The 24,387-nt window shown below is 37.8% G+C and overlaps 1 protein-coding gene across 2 annotated transcripts; it reads right to left on the reverse strand.

Moving 5' to 3' along the window:
* Window positions 1-423: 423 nt before the first annotated feature.
* map3k12 (mitogen-activated protein kinase kinase kinase 12) lies at window positions 424-21,940 on the reverse strand. 2 transcript variants are annotated; one of them, XM_066644148.1, is made up of 14 exons: window positions 21,758-21,940; window positions 16,954-17,458; window positions 16,198-16,381; window positions 14,594-14,785; window positions 13,491-13,649; window positions 12,749-12,907; window positions 11,581-11,689; window positions 10,693-10,802; window positions 8,810-8,926; window positions 8,425-8,544; window positions 5,983-6,535; window positions 5,631-5,698; window positions 4,400-4,685; window positions 424-3,813 (listed from the first exon to the last, which is right to left on the reverse strand). In XM_066644148.1, the coding sequence occupies exons 2-14, from the start codon at window positions 17,366-17,368 to the stop codon at window positions 3,697-3,699; spliced, it is 2,589 nt and encodes an 862-aa protein (XP_066500245.1). In that variant the 5' UTR covers window positions 17,369-17,458; window positions 21,758-21,940; the 3' UTR covers window positions 424-3,696. The 2 variants fall into 2 exon arrangements, with proteins under 2 accessions (XP_066500245.1, XP_066500243.1); XM_066644146.1 differs by having other exon boundaries at window positions 5,983-6,637.
* Window positions 21,941-24,387: the final 2,447 nt, after the last annotated feature.

A 24,387-nucleotide genomic window follows, 5' to 3' on the forward strand; every position in this document is an offset into this window, starting at 1 on the left:
GTGATGGTGATGGTTTTGGTGGTCTACCAGATCTTGTTTACTTCTTGTACTTGAAAGAAAACTACATATTATATTTACCTTAAAATGACCTGTAATAAGGAGAATAGAGGCTCTGTTATTGCTACTCAGCACTGCAGAGACTGCATTTTGTAGCTTTTGGAACAGGGTAGAAAACCAACCTTCCTCCCTCCACTTCCCTTTTATTAAAAAAGAAGAAGAAGAAGAAGAAGAAGAAGAAGAAGAAGAAGAAGAAGAATTACACTAGGGGGAGCCCCAGGAGCAAAAATAAATAAATTAATAAATAAATAAAAAATCTTATCTTAGTGTTCTTTTAATGGTCATTTTGACTGGAAACTGAAAAAAAAATTCTTTCTGAATTTTGCATAGTATTTTATACAGTTTAGTTCCAACCCTAAACTTGACACTATCACTGCATCTTTAGGAAATGTTGACTAGCAGAATCAAGAGTGTTGGATTTAGCTTGGAACTGAACCCTGTAGGTAGGTAGATGTTTAGGAGGTAGATTGTTAAACAATTTTCTCCCAAGTCATTTCTGAAGCATGCCATGACAACCCCATTATGATGTTTTGAATAATTTCTCATTTCTTCTATTTAAAAAGACACTGTAAAAAGCTGCGGACATTCTGGTCTTTGATGACCTTGATCCTTTGTTCCTGATCCAAGCTCATTTCTCCACTGAAAACAACAATTTCAGTGTCATGAGAAGGTGACAAGTTAGTGGACATAAACATCCTATTGTAAAGTGCCTACAAGCAACACAACAGTATCACACACATTCAAGGTAAAAAAAAAAAAAAAAGTGCAAACGTTTTTTAGATTTATAAAAACAATGAATCCAAAATTAAAATGCATACAAACATATTTCATGCATTTTTTTCTTTACACCTCTTCAACTCAAAACTTTCAAGTTAAAATTCTCATACATCAAAAAATTAGTTTCGTTTTTTGTTTTGTTTTGTTTTGCTATGTGTTTTTTACAGAAAGTACAGAAAATAAAAGTGTTGTTTTCAGAATATTTGTAATGTACATATTGCATGTCCCTATTGAAGAAAAAAGAATCTAAATGTAGTCAGGAGGCAAGAGGAAGATGGAGAGTATTAGAATATTAATTCAATGTAGCTTCTAAGTTACTTCCTTAAGATCCTAAAAATGTCATCGAGGTGAAACGTCAGTTCAGTTTTGTTTAAATACATTGATCTATTCATGCTTGCATTCCATTTTCCCAACGGTTTTTCAGCATTCTGAGTAGTTGGGCAGATATCATTACCCAGTTGATAATGAGAAATCCTAATCTGACAGATTTAAAAATTTTAAATTCATTCATCATTTATTTTCTAAAAACTGGTGATTAAATAAAAAAGGTTTGTGTTTTATGGAAGAGTTACATCTTTTTTTTCTTTTTGTCCGTGGCATTTTCCTGGGCCCCATTCTTCATAGGCTGTACGTACAAGTTTAGGTTCTCAACTCTGGAGTTCCTGGAGAAGACACCATCCTGCTGAGTGTTTTCCTTGCTCTAACATTCCCATTTCAACCCAGAAAGGAATTGTTAATGGGGTGATTAGTTGGATTAGGTGTGTTAGAGTACGGAGAACAAATAATGTGCAGGGAAATGGGCAGTCAAAGACCAGATTTGTGAACACTTTACACAAGCTTTTTTTTTTATAATATAACAATTCTTATAACAACATATTTTAAGTGGCGTATACTTGATTGCTCAAAGACAAGTTAAGACCGAAACGGGTATTCTGTCCTGTTCTTTCAGTCCATCATTTTTCAGGCCCCCACAACATATTCAGGCGCAGATTTTCAAATACTGTGCCAGAAACTGGTAAAGCTCCACCTACACCCTCATATTTGCCTGCTCTAACTGACTGAAATGGCATTGGAAGAAATAAATGTGCAAATAAATTTTCTTTTTTTTTTTTACTATTTTTGTTAATTATTTAACTGTAGTCTTAATTCTGTGTCATAATTTGTTGGAAATGCAGCAAAATCTCCGTATTTTGTTTTGCTAAAGCAGAGGTAAAATAATGTAACTGCCTCTGAGGAAGCTGCAGAAGGTTATAATGCTATAGTGCCTCTGAGGCAGACTCTGAAAAACTAATTTCCTGCACATTTGGGTTATGACTCTTGCTCTGCTTCTTCCGAGGCACAGGCTAAGGCAAAGTGGAATAGCACCTCATTGCTGACTCTGAGGAAGCAGAGCATTAGTGTGTAACATTTTGTAGCTCCTTCAGAGGCAGCAAAAAAACTCAAGTTTACAAAATGTAATTCTTTTGAATCTGCTTCAGAGGCAGGTAAATTTTATTGTCTAACATTCTGTAGCTTCCCCTGAGGCAGAAGTCATAACTCAAATGTGCAGCAAAGTATTTCTTCAGTATTTGCCTCAGAGGCAGCAGAGCATATAACATTCTGCAGCTTCCTCAGAGACAGTTATATTATCCTCCGTTCAAGCAAAATTCAAACAAAATGCTAGAATTTTTGCGACAGTTCTAACAAATTACGAAACAATTAAACAAGTCTAAAATAAAATAAAATAAAATTATTTTTCACCTTTCTTTCTTTTAAAGTCATTTCTGGAAGTCAAAGCTGGAAAACAAAGGGGTCTAGACGAAGCTTTGTCAGTTTATGGTGCTCTATTTGAAATACCCCCCCCCCCGCCATGTGTTAACCAATCAGATTCATCCCTGCTTTCTGCCTGGTAACCAATTACATCCCTTTTGCCTCAAAGGCAGTGCTGCCTTCAGAACCATTTTGAGTATTGGATTTGCACACGAGCAGCTAAAATATAATTGTATGTAGACATTTGGACACCGCTGGTCAAACGACAAGCTTTGTTAGTTTCTCAAGCTTTGTTAGTGAAAATCACTTAGAACTATGTGTTATATGGAGAACACACTTTTGTAATGTTACACTCTTAGTGCCTTTTACAAATCCAGTGTCGCTTTACAATGCCAGGGGGGAAAAAACAACAATTCAGCTACTGTAAGATGCACATTGGTTGCCACAGCTGTTGAAAATCAATAAGCAATTGAATAGAATGCTCTCTATGGAACTCTCAAGTGATGGAGCTCCAATCTAATACTTGGTGCCTGTGATCCAGAACTCATCACCTGAGTACTTAATCTCACTAAAGCTTATGTGGCTGAATGTAATTGAATATTCACTTAAATATTACAATATGTGGTGTAATACCTTTTCCAGAAAAGTAGACGCTGCTGCTAAAGCAATTCACATCAATAAGTTCTATGAATGCAGATCACTTGTTTCTTTGATTTAGCCTGTTCTTGAGCATCTCAGTAATGCTTGGAACCTTGAACTTGCTTTGAGTAACCAAAAAGCCATATTAGAATCTAGTTTCATGCAAGCCATTGACAAAAAAATGGGACCCTGGTCTTTGGAATTTCAAAAACATCTTAACCAAGTTCTGCATGTGTGTTGTTCTTAAAGTGGCTAATAGTTGCTTTTGATACATTGATTCTACATCACCAGTTTGTGTTACAGGCCCAAAGATAGGGTGGAAGTGTATGTCTGTGTACGTGGGGTATCACGTTTTTCAGTGACACTACATAGGAGAAAGTGAGCTGGCATCCTGTAGATGTTTTGTGTGAACATATATACAGTATGTACAGAGATTTGTGGGAGTGTATGTGTGCGTATGTGTGTATATGTGTGTTAGTTCTGAGGACCCTGACCCCAGCCTCCTGCACTTGGTGGGCGACTAGGTTCTCCGCTCCCTGACTGGTCCAGTTCAGCGCTGTCACAATCTGAATCCTCGCACAATGCACGAGTCTGAGAAAGACAGACGCGAGATTTTGACCAGAGCCAAGACACTGATAAATATAATCACAAATTTAGAAACTGCTGTCATTGTTCATCATCTGTCATACTTCTTGTACTCAAATAAACCATTGTGTTTTTACATTAGGCATCTTCAACATAGAAAAAGGCCCCATCGCAACCCTACACTGGATAAGCAATTACAGATAATGAATGAATGAATGATTTTAAATATATTATTTACTTTTGGGACATTAAAATAGTGCCTTACTGAAATAGCCATGAATATTTCTGCATTTATTATTTTTCTGCAACAGTTTTGAGCAGTAGCATGCTAGCTTTACTGCAAGGGATTGATTAGTGAGAAAAGTAGTTCGGCTCACTGATGTTAAGTCCTACAAAAATCTGAAAAGTATGATGACTTTTAAAACATGTTATATTGTTCTGTGTTAGAAAAATGATGGCAAAAATAGTAACCACTTACAAACTGCAAATCTGTACAACAGCACTCTAGAATTTCAGATTCTCTCAGAAGACCCCTGTAGTATCAGATCAACCCAGAAAATATTATTAACATTCAAATATGTTCTGCTTTTACCTCTAAGATGTTTTGCTCCAGATCAAAGTTTGCTCTTTCCTGTTCTAGGGCGGCAGCCTCTTTCTCAGACAGAGCAGGGTCGGTGATGTCAGCTGGGATTTCAGAGCCCTGTGAGATGAGGTCATCACTGCGATCATCTAGCCGCTCATCCGTATTAGTGCTGACCACATCTGGTGTACCACTGTGGGAGTGATCAGTAGTGTGGCCCTCTTCTCCATCTGAGACTGACAAGTTTTCTGAGCTGAAGGTGGATACCGACTGGCACTTGGTTATACTGGTGGGCCGCCTGTAAATAAACATTAACAAATAAATAAACGTGAAATATGTAAGCTTCCTGAAATTGGCATGAGCAAGCGCTTTTATTAAATAAAAATTCCTCATCATCTCTTCAGTGTTTCATTTTATATTGTATCTTTGCAGGGAATTTCTGTACCACCCTTGTCTGGCTCACGATGGCTCACATTTGCTATTGCCAAGAGACATCACCATCAGCACAAATTCTCCACCATTCTGCATTTCAGAGATGCACTCTTGGCCTACATGTCTTCACAGATTTTCTTTTTTGTTGAGAAACCTCTTGTTATTTATTACAGATCTTATCTTAGTCGTAATTTCCACCCAGCAGCATTTTGTAGGTAAATATTCCATGATAAAAGATGGCTCAAATATATTTGGAATAAGATCTTTTGTTTCTTTTTGTTTCATGTTTCTTTTTTTTTTTTTAGAATGTTAAGAATTGGTTTCAATTAAAAAATTATTTTTGGGGTTTTCTTACAACAACAATGGTAATTTAGTACTAAGTCTGCAATACAGTGCAACTAATAAACACTGTTTAACTGTTAAGCTGCAAAAGAATACACTATTATTTAACTTTTATTTTATAAATTTATATTATCTTCATCCAGAGATATAGTTTGAGTAACATGTACTCATTCCCTAATTTTATATCTGGATGTTGATTATTTAATTTCATGCAACCCTTTGACATTAAATGGAAATTAAGCAAATTCATATATTCCCGTGTTTGTAGATTTTTGCTTATCAGTCCATTGGTTTTTATAATCCATTCAGTGTTTAAGCAAGGTCCACCTAGCACTGAATCCAAACCTTTATTACATTTATATATTACGATTTACCTTTCCTTACTTATTACTTGGACAGTTTAGAAGTTATTCTTAGTCTTTTCATGCAGAATTTTATAGACTGTGAAAACGGAGGCATCATTACTCACCGTCGCCTTGGTAATTCTACTTCACTATCCACCTCTCCCTCTTCTTCCTCTGAAGAGACGCCACGACGCTGAGCAACACCAGCACACACAGATTTGCATTGCATTTCATTTAACATAATTAGGACAGAATGGCAGATGGGTTTATTATAAGGTTGTAAAGATCATCAGTGCATCAGTACATTTATGGAGGATTGTGCCTGAGGGTGTCAAATGGAATGCATTTAAATAATATAAAAACTCAGCCATACATTTTTGGAAAATAAGATTGGTGTATTGTTTGTATTTTCTATAGTCACATGATTACACTCAAACTGATTAAACCTAATATATAATTCTTTATGATAAAATGTACCTGTTTGCGTGTAATAGCTGCCCTGTAGAGTATAGCTGATGGAGTTAGATGACTGCCACTGGCTCCTCTTGGTAACCGAACAGCACCGGCTCCTTCCTCTCTCTCCTCACCCCGCCCCACTGCCACACCCCTCCCACAGGGTGAATCTGGGCTACTGGAGAAAGGGAGTGAAGCTGCATCCTCACTAGCCGTGTCACTTCGTGGTGGAGTCTCATCCACTCCTGCTCCTGCTTCTGTCGTGCCTCTGGCTCCACCTCCAAGACCTTCACTCAGGCTACCAGTGCCCCCGCTGGCTCCTCCCTCTGCCCCATGAGTGGAGCACAGCAGGTCTGGACTGGAGGAGGACAGCTTTAGTGGGGGAGTGTCCAGCTGACCTCCTCTTGAAGCAGCAGCTGCTTGGTCATTAGTAGGAGTCCCACTGGGAGCTGCAGTAGTGGATGTGGGCGTCTCTCTCTCTCTGTTGGAGGCACCAGTGTGGTGTTTGGGTCCTGAGAGGTCACCGCTGCTGCCCCGGCCTCCCCTGCGGTGGCGAGTTTTAATCCTGCGGGCACGGCTTGGAGAAGTGGAGCTTCGATTAGGACAAGATGGAACTGTCACCTGCAGCACGCCAGGGTCCATTTTGGGGAGAATGACCTCTGACCTTAAGAGGTCAGGTCTGGTTATAGGCAAAAAGAAAGAAAATGGGGAAAATATTTTATTTTATTTTATATATATATATTGTATATATATATAAAATATATATGTATATTTCATATACATTTAGGAGTTCTTATAAAAAGTAAACTTTTTTCCAGACTTTTTCAATTATTACCATTACCATTCTTAGTGGAATTGGCCTGGAAATTTAGAGTGGTCTTTGATATCTGCAAACTACTCATTTGTTCAGGATTCCAGAACAAGGGGTTAAAACTTTGCCAGCAACAACCATGTTCATTGTTTTAAATATCACAGTAGGCTGAATATACACATACAAACCCATTTCCAAAGAAATTTGAACACTGTGCAAATTGTAAATATAAAAAAAAAATGCAATGATGCGCAAATCACTTAAACACTATATTTAACTGAAAACAATATAAATTCAACATTTTACATGTTAAAACTGAGAAAGGTTTATGTTTTTTGAAAAATATTTGCCCATTTCAAATTTGATGCCAGCAACATGTTTCAACATGCTTCAAAACGTTAGGACATTTGTATTTTTTTTAGTTAGCCACTGTGTTTCATCGCCTGTAAAAGGTTTGGGAACTGAGGAGAACAAGTGCTGTAGATTTGAAAGTGTAATGTTGACCCATTCTTGCGTGTTATGTGATTTGATCTGCTCATCAGCACTGTTAAAGTGGCTTTTGTTTCATAAGGCACCAAATGATTTTCAGTGGGTGACAGGACCCTTTTACTAAGGAACCATGTTGTTATAATCCATTCTGAGTGTGGATTAGCCTTGTCTTACAAAAGTAACCAGTGACTTCCCTGAAAAAAATGGATGGATGGCAACATGTTGCTCCAAAAACCTGTGTACTCCCCTACCACCACAGACACTAGCTTTTGAACTGTACACTTTTAACAAGATGGATGGTCCCTCTCCCAAGACGGCAACAGCCTTTCAGGATCTTGTTAATATATGGTTTGCATGAATTGTAACTTTTCACAGACAATTGTTTTGGGAAGTATATCTGAGCCCATACATTGATTTTGACTAAATAATTATTTTCTGTTTTTAATGTTGTGCCACCTGAGGGCCTGAAGATCACAACATTTGGGCCTTATCCATTGCACATAGAGGTATCTCCAGATTCTCTGAACCTTTTAATGATACTACGTAGTTTAGATAACAAAATCACCAGGTTTTGATATTTTAATTCTCGGGTTGTTGCACCATTCGCCTGCTCACTTTTTCACAGTGTGTTCAAGCTCTCCCCATCTTTACTTGTGAAATATTCAAGCTTCCTGAGATGCTCTTTTTTAAACTCAGTCATGTCACTGACCAGTTGCTTAGTAACCTAAATTGATTTATACTAGCATTACACATCTTTACCAGTTTTTGTTGCTCCTGTCCTTGTTCCAATGGTCATATATTTTTCCATAAACAATGACATTTCTCAGTTCCTACATATTATTTTCAATCAAATATAGCGTGTAAATGAGTGCAAATCATTGCATTCTGTTTTTATTATAGATTTTGCAGTGTCCCAACATTTCCCAAAACCTGTCCTGTTTTTTTGACTTCCAAGTATTGTCTACACCAGCAAATCTATTGCCTCTTTTTATCCCATAATAGAACCACTACTGTGAACATTACAAGCTCCCTCATGCATATTTTATACACATGATCTTAATTTCCCCAGATAATATCTTTGTCTTTGACACGACATATGTGAAAACTGGTCTCAGATTAGAAGCAAAGGACAACCACAACTGTAACTACAAACTGAAAGCACTCACCTCTTGCCATGGGAAGGCAGTTTCTGGGGTACATTCCTTTTCTTAATAAGTTTGTCCACTGTGTTTGAAGGGTGGTGTTTAAACAGGCCAGGATATTTTTTGTCCAGGCATTGTTCCCTCCTACAAACACAACATGGGTATCAGTTTAGCACTACAAACATCAGGGTTATGAAGCATGTTTCTTTTTTGTCCAGATATTTATAATTCATACATGATGATTTCAGTTTAGTCCCATTGTTCAAAGCAGAAAGATAACAAACTTGTTGGATGTATTGTTGATCCATTGCTTTGTTATCTGGACTGTGGCATATGATTTGTTGTTGTTGTTGTTGTTGTTTTGGATGGATTTATCCATGTCAGTGATAGTAAGTTTGTGGGGTTTTACCTGAGAAGTTCTTTCTCTTTCAGCTCCAGTTGAAGCATGACAGCATTCAGCTCCATATAGAGGTTGTTGGCTCGTTCCAACTTCCTCTCATAATGTTCTCTGATATCCAAGGCATGTCTGTTTGGAGCACATAAAAATGATGAAATCATTTCTGCTTCAAGTACAACTATACAGGGCTTCATAATTTTAATGCTTCATAATGGGTCATTTTATGCAGCCCAGCACAAACTGGAATACTGGAACGCTTTCTGCTTCTTTCTCATATATTTTTTATGCATTCTTCAAAACTTTTTTGCTCTATTAAGTCTTTTGCATGTTTTTAGAGCTTCAATCATTCACGTGGGTTTTAGTAATAACCAAGGGTTTGTGATAACTTCCTATGTTTGTGTGTCTAACAAATAAAATGTAACATATTAATAATAGTACTTCATTACATAAATAAAATAAAATAATAAAAAAATAATAATTCTGTCCCAGATATGACTACAATAGTTTATGCCAACAAAAATTAATATCATCAGATATAAGCTCACACACTATTTATGCCACAGCTGTTAGTCAGATGCATTTTAGCAGTTTAACTTACTGAGACATGATATGAGCTTTGCAGGATCTTGTGCTATAACACAGTAGAGGGTAACACTAAAAGTCTGGTTATTTAACACAGGGCTTTTTCTGATTTTAGCTGAAAGATACTAGAAAGCAAGACAGATAATCTTTAACTTTCAGATCATTTTAGATTTGTGCAGTAATAAAATTTTTTAGTCTATTAAAAATATTGAGAAAATCAGCAAAACCATTTTCTGAGGTGTTAAGTGTACAAATACGTTTTAAAGGATTTTTGTGAAATGTACATTTTTCATTTTAATTTAATTCAATTTAATTAATTAATTAATTCATTCATTCATTCATTCATTATCTGTAACCGCTTATCCAGTTCAGGGTCGCGGTGGGTCCAGAGCCTACCTGGAATCACTAGGTGCAAGGCGGGAATACACCCTGGAGGGGGTGCCAGTCCTTCACCTGTCATTTAAAGGTAACTGTTGCATTGTAATACAAATGACAATTGTCAAGTATATAAAAAAGTATTAATATGCTAAGTTAACAATTGCTAACACAGAGCTCAACATTTTTAAATAATCTAAACCAAAACACATGCATCATTTTAGATACAATATGCTTACCAAGAACAGAACAAATCGGCTTGCTTTTGCAGCACTTTCTCCTTGATGGTACTCACAATGACTGCATTGATGAATAAATAATTCTCACTTGCCATTTTCAAACGACTTAAGTTTTAGGTCATTTTAAAAAATAATATGAAAATTGTCATTTTAACACTGTGCAACAGTTGCCATACGATTGAAAAAGAGCAGGAGAATATTTGAATTTTGAATTGCAGTTGTAAGTTATGCAAATGTGCTTTAAATTTTATTTTATACACATAACAATTTTTATTTAAATTGCTTAAATAACCATGTGGAATTTTGAATTTCATGTAAACTATCTCTCATCTCGCCCACTCTCTTCTCTAGCACACTTTTTCACCCCAGCTCTCTCCTTCTGAAGTTTGGAGCAATGTTGGTGGTGCTGATGGCAAACCCGATGAACCACTCTTTCCCTATACCAAGATTCATTTTTGTGCATTTGTGTTAATATGACTAACTGTGACTTGAAGCTAGTAAATAATAGTTGTCCACTAATGCTGCTACTAATGAACCTTCCATTTTCATTTCTTATTAGCAAACCTAGGATTTTGTGACTCATTTGACTATTAGTATGGAAGATTCTACAGGATTCTGTGTGATTCTCTTGATTTTTGGGACCACTTTAGAAATGCTGGATTTTGTAGAAAACTTGCTGCTTGTTGCTATGGTACTGACCTGAGCTCCTCGCGGCGGCGGTTAATGAGCTCCTCATCCAGTCGGTGAAGACATGTTCCCTCAGACTTGATCTTCTCAAAGTGCTGTTTCACCTCCTCACGCCATTCAGCCTACACAACAAGCCAGCGTGCACACATAAAAAATAAAATACAGACGCAAACTCACGCAGATGAGATACAGACTCTACCTGAAGTGATAAGCAAAAATTTGTGCATCACTGGTCAAATGACACCTTATATTTTTTTAATGGGATAATAAATACACAAACTCAACAGAGAACACATGCACATTTTAATGGTCTATTGTTATTTGTTTGCTTAATTTCACATATTGGGAAAATTAAGAATGGCAAGAGCAAATTTTATGGCACATTTAATATTGGATTTTTTTTTAAATATGTGAACTCCAGGGACCTGGAGGTTGTGGGTTCAAGTCCTGCTCTGGGTGACTGTCTGTGAGGAGTTTGGTGTGTTCTCCCTGTGTCTGCATGGGTTTCCTCCGGGTGCTCCGGTTTCCTCCCACAGTCCAAAAACACACATTGGTAGGTGGATTGGCGACTCAAAAGTTTCCATAGGTTTGAGTGTGTGAGTGAATGTGTGAGTGTGTGTCGGCGTGTGAAGGACTGGCGCCCCCTCCAGGGTGTGTTCCTGCCTAGCGCCCAGTGATTCTGGGTAGGCTCCAGACCCACCACGACCCTAAATTGAATAAGCGGTTATAGACAATGAATGAATGAACATTACTAATAAAATTAAATTGAGGTAATAAAAAATTAGGATATGTTTAAGAAATGGGCAAAAGTCAGTACACTTAATTAAAGAATGAATGAATATATAAAATAGATAAATGAACCAGAGTGTCAAAATGTTTATATTTATGTGTGTGTGTTACCTGTGATTTGAAGTAGGTTTCCTGTGGGGTAGACAGTACATCAGCTGAGGCTATGTCCAGGTGGAGCAGAATCTGTCTGAATGATGGCCTGTTCCTGGGCTTGCAGTTCCTGCACACATATCACCATTATCAAAGTTCCAACTTCTGCTCCTAGATCATTTCCAGCTGTTTGCTTGTGTAAAATAGAGTGTGCAGCCAGAGAGAGTACTGTGTTTCTAGCAAAGGTTATTAAAGAATTTCCTCTTTTGTGTGCATGGGATTTTAGTCATTTGATTCTTCTTATTAAAAGTCTGCACCAAAAAATGTATTAAAGCTTGTAAACATTTTGACTGTTGTCATTTCATAGGAGGAGGATTTTGAGTCTTGCCTCTTCTCGATGTTTCTTTTCTTACACTCTGAGGGAGTTTTTCCTGGCCACTGTTGCCTTAGTTTGCTCAATCAAGACTAAGACCTGGAATTCTGTAAAGCTGCTTTGTTACAACACTTGTTATAAAATGCACTCTATAAATAAAACTGAATTGAATATATATATTTTTTATTTTATAACACACACATCGGGGTACATGTTTAGTATAGTATAGAATGTTTAATACAGGAATACACTCATATAGGACTAGTGGGCCATTTTAAATCTATTTTCTAACTATTTCTAAACATTCTATCTGTCTGTTTCTGTATCTGTTAATCACTAAAACATTTCTGTGTATTTGAAATCCAGACACAGATAAGGCATTTAAAAAAAATTAACATTTTTTAATGTAAACTTGTCTGATTGTAAACATCAGTAAAAGTCTGGCTGTAGTTGCAAATCATAGGGAGTCACTTAACACAAAGTTAAGAATATTATATTTTCCTCCGGTCTGAAATCACAGGGAGAAGTGAGCACAGAAAATGCAGACAGCACAGACACAGACATGACTGCATCTAAAGCTAGCGATGTAGAATGGGCATACACCAGGACAGGGTTTATGCAGTGGCTTTTATGAAGTGGCTAAAAAATATTATAGGTTAAAATACACTAATCAAATAACAATTCAAATACATGGCGTAAACATCTATCACATTTATTTTAGAGAACCAAATACCTGCAAATATCTTTATATGGTTTTAAGCACTATTAAACAGATATAGTACCAAGCATTTTTAATCCATCACAGATCATGCTCACCAGCATTGCTTGAGAAGAATCTTGAAGCCATCAGGGCAGCTTTCAGGGAGGGGCAGCTGCAGACTGTTATTTCCCACTCCCCAGATTATAGCTGAGGAGTCTACGTCTTTGTAGGGGATTTCACCTGTGAGCATCTCCCAAAGAACCACACCAAATGACCTACAGAGAGGGCAGAGAGATATGATGGGAAGGGCATTGGCTGTGATGGTCTTGGTGTGCTACAATTCCCACTGGAATGTGCATAGCACACATGCATGTATAATTCATATATTGTTTGCCAATGCTGTAAAAATGAACTTGTAAATAAACCTTTAACATACCAGAAGATATTTAAAGTAGACATTTAAACTATTGGAAACTGTATCCCAAAGCTGACATCTAATATATTTCATGTACTTATATGCCCATGAAAATGCAAATGTTAATATAGCATTTCCAAAATATACAAAGTGTCTTAAATATAAATTCAGGTGACAATGTCTGCACATCCTAAAAGAGAGGAACTGAGACTAGCAAACATTTGTCCCTGAGCCAGATGTATTGACAAACCCTGCTGCAGTTCCTAATTAGTTTTTTGAAAAGATATTTTTGAACTTGTACTCTTTGTGGTTGTTTGTGATTTGGTCTTTTGTTTGCTTTATTATTTTAAGCAATTTCCAATACTTTTACTAATTTCTACCTTCCCACTATAACATTCAAGCTGTTCATTCACATCCATTAGTATTTTCACAAAAACTCATACCAGATATCCACTTTCTCTGACACAGGTTCATTTCGTATGACCTCAGGTGCCATCCAGGCTACTGTGCCAGCAAAAGACATTTTGGTGCTCTTATCCCGCAACTCCTTTGATGTGCCAAAATCTGAGATCTTGACCAAATCATCATGGGTGATCAGCATACTAATAGCAAATAAAACACATAATTGGAAAGCAATGAATAAGACACATGAAGCTAACCAGGATCATATTCTCTCTTGTTTTGCAGAAAATAAAACCTTTTTATAAAAGTCAACGTTTTTACCATTTTTAATCTGTCCATGGCCATATTAAGCATGATAAATACATCATTATAAAGACTGAACTATTGGTTATTCAAATTCTTTAATTAAGTGTACTGACTTTTGCCCATTTCTTAAACATATCCTAATTTTTTATTACCTCAATATTATTTTATTAGTAATGTCCATTCATTCATTGTTTGTAACCACTTATCCAATTCAGGGTCGCGGTGGGTTCAGAGCCTACCCAGAATCTCTGGGCGCAAGGCAGGAACACACACTGGAGGGGGCACCAGTCCTTCACAGGGTGATACACACTCACTCACACCTATGGAGAGTTTTGAGTAATCAATCCACCTACCAACATGTGATTTTGGACTGTGGAAAAAATAGTTTCCTCTATTTTTAGCTTTAAATGATGCTGCAATGAACATTTAGCCATAATATCATTATAAACTCTTACTGAATAATCTACAAAACTCATAGGTGCTTCAGATCCTCTTTGGCAACCTTAGGAAGAACAATCAGCAAGATGATATGGTACCATTTTGTAAAATTAAGAAATATTTACAGTTTATTTCATCAAATAGCCAAGATATTTTTGTTACTTGAAATTTCATTCTTTTGTATTGCACTGAAAATATAAGCTACCTAATAATATCCACATTACTTTTACACTTATGTAGTATGAATCTATAAACCTTTCTAAAATTGGGCAAAAGTATATCAGAGAGTTAAAAGGTTTAGCAGCAAGCAATCAGGCTTTAAAAATATAGGAGGTTTGCAGACCTAAATTCAGCTAATAGGTCTTTATAGGTGTGAGTATATAGGTGTTGCAGAACTTACTTGGGTGATTTGAGGTCTCTGTGAATGATCTTGTGCAGGTGGAGGTAGTTCATGCCACCTGCGATCCCCATGGCCCAGTCGACCAGCAGTGATGGTGTGATCTTTCTTCCTGCTCGCAAAACCTCATACAGCTGCCCCTGTGCACAGTACTCCATGATAATACAGTAACATGGAGCTTGTGTGCACACACCCCTAAAAGGCACACGTGTAAATGTCAGAGCCTCATATAAAAACTCCAGTATGTATTAATGTCATTTGTAATGTCAGCTGGTATTTACAGTATGTGAACTTTCATGAAAATAAGACAAATAGAGATATTTAATAATTATGTCTGCCTTGAATGTACATTGAAATCTAGTTCTTCAGTGTTACCATCTTGGGAAGACTATGTGGTGTTACCACAGCAACTACACAGTACGCTTATATACACCAATCCACTATAAGATTAAAACCCCTCGTGAAGTGAGTAACATTTGTTATCCTGTGCCAATGGCACCTGTCCAGGGAAGGAATATTAGTCACCACTTTTAGTATGCACTAACCACTTCATACTGGAAACAATCTACAATACTTGCTATATTAGAGATGCCCTGACCATAACAATGTGCCCATAGCACTATTTGGCCCTAGTCAAAGTCACTCACATCATTTTGCTTGTCCATTTCTTAGACACATAAACTCCAAGAACTGAAATTCCTGTCTAATATACCCCATCTCTTGCGGCCTAATACATTCCACCCCTTGACAATGACCGCTGTACGGAGACAATCAATTTTATTCACTTCACCTGTCAGTGGTTTTAACCTTTTGGCTGATAAGGGAATAACTGTAGATGTCTTCTTCACTGTATCCCTAAAGTTTTTATTGCTGTTTAAATGTCTCTACTTTCCCATAACAGTTACATTTTTTAATCAGGACTAGGAAAAACCTATTATACCTAAGCAATACTATATAATTCACAAAATCACTTCTTTTTATTTGGGGAACAACTCAAAACTGTGCACTTAATTTGAACTACACAAACAAAGACTATGCTTTTTACACTCTGACATAGATGCTCAGAATTTGAATGAATATAAACATATAATTCTAATTAAAAATTCCAACATAGCATTAATAAAATAGTTAGTGTTACACACATACTATGCAGTAGTTACCATAAAAAGACTAACGAGTGGGAGATTGTTTGAATTTGAATAACAATTAAACACAAAATTGTTTCAAACATATTTAATATTAAATTTATTAGACTTATTATTAGACTGAATTATTATACATTTATATTGTTGCTTATTGTTTAATAGTTTTCTAATTTATATTTTTCTTCACTAACAGTTTAAATGGATTGCCATGGTCAGCTCTGTCCACAGGAACAGAATTTTTTTTCAGTTAACACTGGTTTATGATTCTTTTTGTCAATTTTGTCAATACTTCTTTTGAAACAGAAATGTTCAGTGCTGTTTCCATTGCTAAACATATCAAATGTGGACTAAATCTGGGCCAGTTGATGTGTCTTAGAGCAGAACTGATGAGGGGTAAAATCTAAAACCCTTAACCAGAAACCAATGCATTCTAAACCACAAGGCCTGTGAGTGTTTACTCACTTAAATGTGATGATGTTGGGGTGTTTGAGCTTGCGTAGGTGCTTGATCTCGGTTTCCTTTATATCTCTCACTTTCTTCACAGCCACCTCTTCGCCGTGGAATTTGCCCAGGAAGACTGCTCCTTGTGCCCCGCTGCCCACCCACTGCAGCTCCGAGATCTCCTCAAATGGCACCTCCCATGATTCTGAGGGGAACATTGGATTGTTTATTGTTTTTCCCCCAAAATGACCATGGACCAGACACGGATTAATTCTAGATTCTAGATTAATTCTAGGTTTTACATTGAGAAGGACAAAAGACATAATCTGTGTCTGGAAGGCTAGCTTTAATCCTTTAAACCCTAAAGAACCCATATGTGGGTCCACACCTCAGATCCTCTCTCTCATGACTACATAAGCTTCCACATAACTTACATAATTGTTAATAAATAATTTATTTCAAAAACTTCAGATTGATACCTGTGTAATAAGCCTACAATATAAAGGTTTGTAATGTATGCTTATGCTTAAAAGTGGGAAATCCGAGTAACTGTGCTAGGTTCCTAAAGGTTATTTAATAGTGTTTAAAGTGGACGGAAGTTTCTAGAAAAAATGGTAGAACCTTCACATTTTACACATAGCTTTTACAAAAATGCTTATCTAAAGAACCAAGTATTGAAAGGTTCTGCAAGACACCAACAATAATTCTTCTATGGCATCTCTCCAAAGAGCCTTTTTTAGCTCCTTTATTTTTATCAGTGTTCAGTCTCTTACTCACCTTCTTGGCTCTGTTTGTTTTCTGTGGAGTAGGCTTTGCCAATCATGGTCCAGACTGGCTTTAAGCAACCAAATAATCCCTCCAGAAATCCCCCGCCTCCTGCCTGCAGTCTGAAGCTGTCTGATTGGCTGCGCACAGCTCCTCCCTCAGCTCCACCCTCCTGCAGCTTCAGCACGCTGTTGGAGAACTGTGATGGCTCGTCACTAGGGGTAGGGCTGTTGTGGGTGTTGTTCCCATCAATAATAGGATCGATTGACAGTACATTGCGGAGGACACACTGTGTGGGGGTGAGTTCGGTGTCAGGGGTGCAGGCAGTTACATCAGAGTCAGGCCGGCGAAACGGGGTCTCGGATATTGGGGTATTGAATCCCGAAAGGGAGGGGGAGGGAGCACAATGCTCATGGACGCAAGCCATGGGCAGCCACACTCATCTATGAGCCCCCCAAGATTAGTGGTCTTTAATGTTCACATAAACAGGGTGAAATCTTTATATTTTCCAAAACACCTGGAATGAGAATTGAGACAAACAGAGGAGTGAGGAGTAGGATTTCACAATACTGCTACAGCACAGTATTTGAAGGTTTTCACAGTACATGATACATACATCGTATACATATGAATCCAGTTCAACAACTTCCATACTGTTCATTCTAGTAGAACACTTTATATCCTCATCTAAGATGTCTTTTGAAAAACAAAGCTTTTCAGTGTCCAGGATATGTTGACATATATAAGAAAAGCTCATTGTAACATAATGTAGCCCCGTTCTATAATGAACCAGACCTCTATAATGACATTTTCACCCACAGAATAGATGATAACCAAAACAATTTTCCCCATATTAGTGCAATTATATTAACAACAATGACAATATATTAGCTTTGTGTGTGTGTGATGTGCTGCTAGCAAGAAATGAAGGATGAAAAGAATGTGATGACAACTCAACAATTCACATCTTTCGACAAACATTGCCATACTAAATAAACTGAAATGTCTCTGGAAGAAAGGAATTTGTCTGACTAGCCCATTAGTTCCAGTGAAGCAAACTCTTGATGCTTAAGCATAACAAAAGAAGACAATTTCATACTCCCAGTTTTGCAGGAACAGTTTGGGGATGGCCCTTTCTTGTTCCAAAATGACTGTGCACCAGTGCACAAAGCAAGGTCCATAAAGACATGGATGAGAAGGTTTGGTATGGAAGAATTGGAGTGGCCTGCACAGATTCCTTACATCAACCTGACAGAACAACTTTGGAATGAATTAGGGCAGAGACTGCGAGAAAGGCCTTCTTGTCCAACATTAATGTCTGACCTCACATTCTGGAAGAATGGTAAAATATTCCAATGAACACACTCCTAAACCTTCTCTTCCCAGAAGAGTTGAAGCTGTCATGGCTGCAAAGGGTGGGCCAACATCAAAGTAAACACTATGGATAAAGGATGGGATATTATTTCAGTTCATATGCATGCAAAGGCATATGAGGGGACACTTCTGGCAATATTGTGTAAATTATAAAAATGTAATCAAAATATTTTCCATAAACCTTACTGAAGAAATATTTAATAGAGCAAAGCCTGAGTATACTCCCAAATCATATTGCCCAACTCTAGTTATGACAGAGAGGGTCAATGGGTCATTAGTAAAAGCAGATAATGTCAAAATGAAATCAGAATTAGGAAATTATTCCCAATAGACGATGGAAACAATCTGATATTTTAGTTTCACCAGCAATAGTGTTCGCCTCTGCAATGTACAGCTTCATGTTTTTCTGCTCTAACACACCTGATTCAGCTCATGAGGAGTGCAATCATTTGCTGCTGGTATGAATCAGGTGTGTTACAGCAGGTGTTAGAGCTAGACTGTGCAGTGAAAGCAGTTCTCTAGGACAGCAATTTGGAAGCACTTAGTTATTAGAGTCTATGCTGGATGACATATACATACAATTATATGCCCTTTTTTGTATTGAGTAGCTGTACAAACATTTACATTATATACTTAATCAATAGTGACATTTGTAGTAAAAAACTGGTAATAAATGTACTACTATCAAATCCCATCAATATCTGACACTGTATCAGTATATCATACAATTTACCATAACACAAAACAGCGGGGAAGCTTATGTTAATATGGAACACCACATAGATGCTAACAAGAAAAAATTGACTACCATCAAGATGTTTGTCAAAAGTATTATATTATTTGCATATCAATATAGCATAGCAGCTAACATAAAAAATGTGCAATTATTTGGCATTGTACAAAATAAAACAAAATGTGTCTTTAACATTTATCCCATATGTGGCATATATATACTTGGTTAGAATTTGGTGTTTTGGTCTTTTAATTGCTTGTCATGAATTGAACGCTTAGTGCAGCCTGTCAAAGGCTTCACACAATACCTCTCTGGAATTTTAACCCATTCCAACTTAACTGGCTGTAAATCTGTCAAGTTTGTGGGCCTCCATATTTAAAGACTTGTTTTCAGTTATTCCACAATCGTTCTATAGGATCAAGTTCAGAACTTCCCAATGACTATTTGAATAAATTTTCCATCTTGTCTTCTAGATATTGTGTTGTGGCTTTGGAGGAATGCTTCAGATCGTTGTCTTGCTGGAAGACACAGATTTGCAATGAAATGACAGCTTTCTGATTGATGCCTTGATGTTATGCTTCAATGTTTCTAAACTATCCTCCTTCTTCTTTATGCTATCTACTCTCTGAAGTGCACCTGTCCCTTTCTTATCAAACAGCCTAATAACATGATGCTGCGACCTCCATGATTCACACCTGAGATGGTGCTCTTTGGATTAAAAGTCTCAGCCTTACTCACACAGTATGGAGATAAAAAAATATAATAATACTCATTTGTACTGATTATGATTATGGCCTAAGTGTTTAAAGCTTGCTTCATTACATAGAACACTGTTCCAACAGACTAGGTCTTAGACTTGATGTTCATTTCCAAACTTCAATCTAACTTTTTTATGCTGTTCCCAGAGTAAGTGCCCCTTGCTTGCATGGCAGCCTTTTCAAGCTTTGGTGATGTAGCATTTTCTTAATGCTTGATGTACACACTTTGGTACTTGATGTCTCAAGCTCCTTCATCAGTTCCTTTGTTGGTGTGTTTGGTTTTATTTGAAACATCCAAAACCAAATTGGCTTTGTCCTGGGACTTATTTTACACCTACTATGTGAACGGAGTAGTCTTTGTGTAAATTGTGAAATTGCTCCTAAGGAGGAGCTGTACTTGTAGAGCTTGGCTAAATTGCTTGCACCTTCCTGCTGTATAAGGAGCTAAAATGTATTAGCTGTACAGCAAGACTCTCAATACAATTAACTAATCATCTGGACATTGACCAATGTGTAGCTTCCAAAACCAACTTTTAAACATTTAAACCATTTAAAGGTTCAGTCAGCTTGATGAATGCAATTTTTTTTGAAAATCTGATTAAATCTGAGCAAATTAAAACTAAATACTCTCTCTTAAATCAACAGTTTTAAAATTATGTGTACAAATTATCAAAAATGTACCAGATAACATTAAATGTATTTAATTGCAGGTAGACAAATGGGACCAGTCAAAAACTGGTCCATGTGCTGTGTACACAAAAACGCAACCACTACCACAAATAGCCATAAGCCTCAAGCTAGAAGAAGCTAATATCACAATACTGGTCACAAAAATCACAATTACAGTAGATAGTCCCTTTAAACCATTCATCCCTAGATCTTTGTTTGTGTTGTCCACAGTCTAGCCTTATACTGAGAGAGTCACACTGTGACATAATAAATGTCGTCAGATTGCCGGTGAAAGTAGAGGATACCCATTAGCCTATGGACGATATTACCAGGCCTTTTGTGTTCCAGTCAGTCAAAAGCTTTTTAGTATTTCACAGGATTTCACGTAACTCAGGGCAGTAATGTGATAGAGCCATGTTTGTGTAGAAACGCCTCGCATTTTTAGGACGATCTCTGACTGTGGGGCACTATGCAGAAGACTCCACAAAGCTGTACAGTAAGCTATGTGCATCCTTCAGCTCTGCGCTACTTGCGTAGGGCGCCCCAAACAAGCAGCGCTTACGTAGGACACGCGCGTACGTCATTTTCGGTTTCCGCACAATACGATTAAATTGCATAACAGTGCACTAAGGCGTACCAGTGTTCCTCAGCCAGTCTCTGTGGACCTGCTGCTCGAATACAGAGACACATAAACAGCAGTACTTGCTTTATACTGTGTGTTCGCACGCGTCCATGTCACATGACGTGTGTCTGTTTGTGTGTCTTTTCACGCTTAAATGTGCCCTGCAGCGAGCTAACAACGACGCTGCACCATCGTCCGCGCGAAAAACGAAATAAAAGGTCGGTGCGGCGGCGTGTGTGCGCGTGCGCGACCGTTTGCGTGTGTGTGTGAGTGTGTGTGTGTGTGTGTGTATATGTGTGTGCGCGCGCGTGTGTAGCGTAAAATGGAGAAGCGGTGTTACAGATGGGGGAGGCAAAAACAAACAAACAAACAAACAAAAAAAAACCACCATAAACAGGAAGCATCGACGGCCGATGCGAAGCGCGTTCACTCATGCGCTGAGCGCATAGTGCCGCAATGTCTGTACGAGGATGATAGGCTTCACGCACGCTCACAAGCGCGCGCGCGCCCGCTCGCTTCCCTCGCGCCTCACACATTTTCAAGCTCCGATTTTTTTAAGCGATTTTCGCTGACGTCCCTCTTCGCGATAACGCTACCGCCGCAGTGAGTTTTGGTAACGGAAGTTTATGGACGTCGGATACGTTAGAAAATACATCTCACCGTGTCTCGGCAGCTGGCTGTTGTCGCGTTGTCAAGTGAGGGGTGGGATCAGATTTTTCTCTCTCCCCTCTCGAGTCCGTGCGCGCTGTTGTTGTCTCTCCGCTCCGTTCTCCCTCTCTTCGTATTCCTCGTTCTCAACGGTCCCTGCACGCGCGGACAATTCACAGCGAGTCCCATCGGGCGGATGGCCCTCGTCGAGGAGGAGAGGAGGTTGGTGGTGATGATGATGATGGAGAGAGTGAGAGAGAGAGAGAGAGAGAGAGAGGGAACTGTTCTACCGTCCGGTGCTGAACTGACGTCACGCGGCAGCAGTAACTCCCGCAAGGGGGCGCGAGCGCAGCTCGATCTAAAATGGAGCTGACTGAGTAACTGAATGAGTGCTGAAATGGCCCTGAGCCTCATCGTCTCTGTACGTCGCTACAAACACTTAGAGCAAAGCAGCCTTCTCCTCACACAGCTATACTTCATCTGTGATCATATAAACTGTTTTTTTAATAAAAATAATTAAACCATAGGCCTATCACAGAGCAGGATTTTCTAATTTAGCCAGATAACTTAAGGATTGTCCAGTTCGCTTTGGGCTTAAAGGGACAATAAGTTTTTCTTTTTCTTTTACTTTTCTTTTCTTTTACTTTTGAGGATAGTCCTGAGTAGGAAAAGTTGGTTTACTTCAAAGTTGTTCCTGGACACTATATATGTAAACAAATATATACCTTTCTGAAAAAAACAACATAGAGAAGCATGAATGCTGGGCTAAGTTGGTCTAAACTGGTTTACAGTTGTCTGCTGGGTGGTTATTTAGCCTCACAGTGTTATACTGATTGACCAAAAGAAGTTTAAGAGATGACTGGGCATTTTTGTTGGTTTGTAGTTTGGAGTATACTTTGTGTTTGTTTGTTTGTTTGTTTTATTTTTTCCATTAAACATAATTTTAATAAATAAATTATTTCATCCAGCTTCTGTAAATCTTTCATCCTGATCAGAAAATGTTTTTTTGTGTGTGTGTGTGTGTGTGTGGGGGGGGGGGGGGCTCGCTCCACCCCTTATCCTTATCAGGGTCATGGTGGTTCCAGAGCTTATAGAACTACAACAGAAGTGAGAACAAGTCAGATTATTTTTATTTATTACTATTTTATTTCTTTCATGTGCATAAATAATGTATAAGCATAAATCTTTAATAACATTTTGTGCTTTTTGCCATGGGCTATGATCATACTCGTGCTGTAATATTAATTATGGGATGTCTTGGTAATGGGAATTTTATGTTTTTTATGTATACCATTCACAACCCCATCTTAAGTCCTCTACATAAGTCCTCTAAGCTTAATTATACAAGCCTATAATAGCACATTCCCCTCCAATTACAGTTGGCAACAAGCAGTGATTGTGGTAATCTTTGAAAGGTTGACACCAAACTTACTAAACATCACCAGGCATTCCTTCTAAGATTATTTACAGACCTTATACTGGCAGTTTTGTAGTAATTCACTGATTGCCTCTTGGATGCCAGCCATAGATGATGATGAAATAACAATGCTGCACTGTCAGTGCTCTCCCTGACAATCAGTTCTGTTTTTGAGTGTAAGATTGTGTGAATATCAGATTCAAATAGATTTGTAGCCCTTGTAAGTGATGTGTTCTTATTTGTGTTTACAAAATAGTGCTTACAAAAAAATATTAATTGACAAAAGGTGTCCAAATATTTGTTATTTGCTGCTGAAAGGATCACCCTGGAAAACCTGAAAAAAAGTTTGTGTGTACTACATGATTTGTGCCAATTGTTGGCCTGGGGACTCCTTAGTTTTAGTGAAGGGAAATCTTTTGGACATACATGCTTCCAAATTTTTGGGAAGTTTGATGAAAGCCATTTCTGTTCCAGCATGAATGTGCCCAGTGCATAAAGCAAGGTCCATAAAGGCATGAATGGAGGAACATAACTGGCCAGCAGAGAACTCTGACCTTAACCCCATCATACACAATTGGGATGAAAACTGAGATTGCAAGCTAGGCCCTCTCATCCAACATCAGAGTCTGACCTAATAAATAAATAAATAAATAAATAATCACATAAATACTCTCCAAATTATTGTATTTTATTGAACCACACTTTGTGTTTTAGAAGATGCAGAATAAGGCCTGCTTGCCTTGCTGAAATAACAATGGATTTCCCAGGAAAGGATGTCACCTTGATGACAGCATATGTCTCCCTAATATCGCAATATACACCTCTACTATTGGGACCTTCTTACATATGCAAATCACCCATTCCATTGGCATTGATGCACCCCATGACAGATATTGACATTTACCCAATTATAATATCGTCACCTATTAACAATTCATCTGCTTATTGTGCAATGTTTGAAACTGGTGTATATTCTCTAAACATTCCATGTTTATTTTCCCTTTACAGTTTGTTGTGAATGTTGCAGGCATCAAATTTCTACATTCTAAATTTACCGAACACAACTGAGAGAACAAAGTGGTTACACAAGACAATTAATAAATAAATGAATGAAAGTTGGGCAGCTTCACAAAGAGGGATTTCTGAATAAGCCAGATAAATTTAACCCAGAGGCGGCAAGGTGGCGCAGCAGGTATTGTCCCAGTCACACAGCTGCAGGGTACCC

The sequence above is a fragment of the Hoplias malabaricus genome, chromosome 14 (genome assembly GCF_029633855.1).
Source record: "Hoplias malabaricus isolate fHopMal1 chromosome 14, fHopMal1.hap1, whole genome shotgun sequence".
Taxonomy (NCBI): domain Eukaryota; kingdom Metazoa; phylum Chordata; class Actinopteri; order Characiformes; family Erythrinidae; genus Hoplias; species Hoplias malabaricus.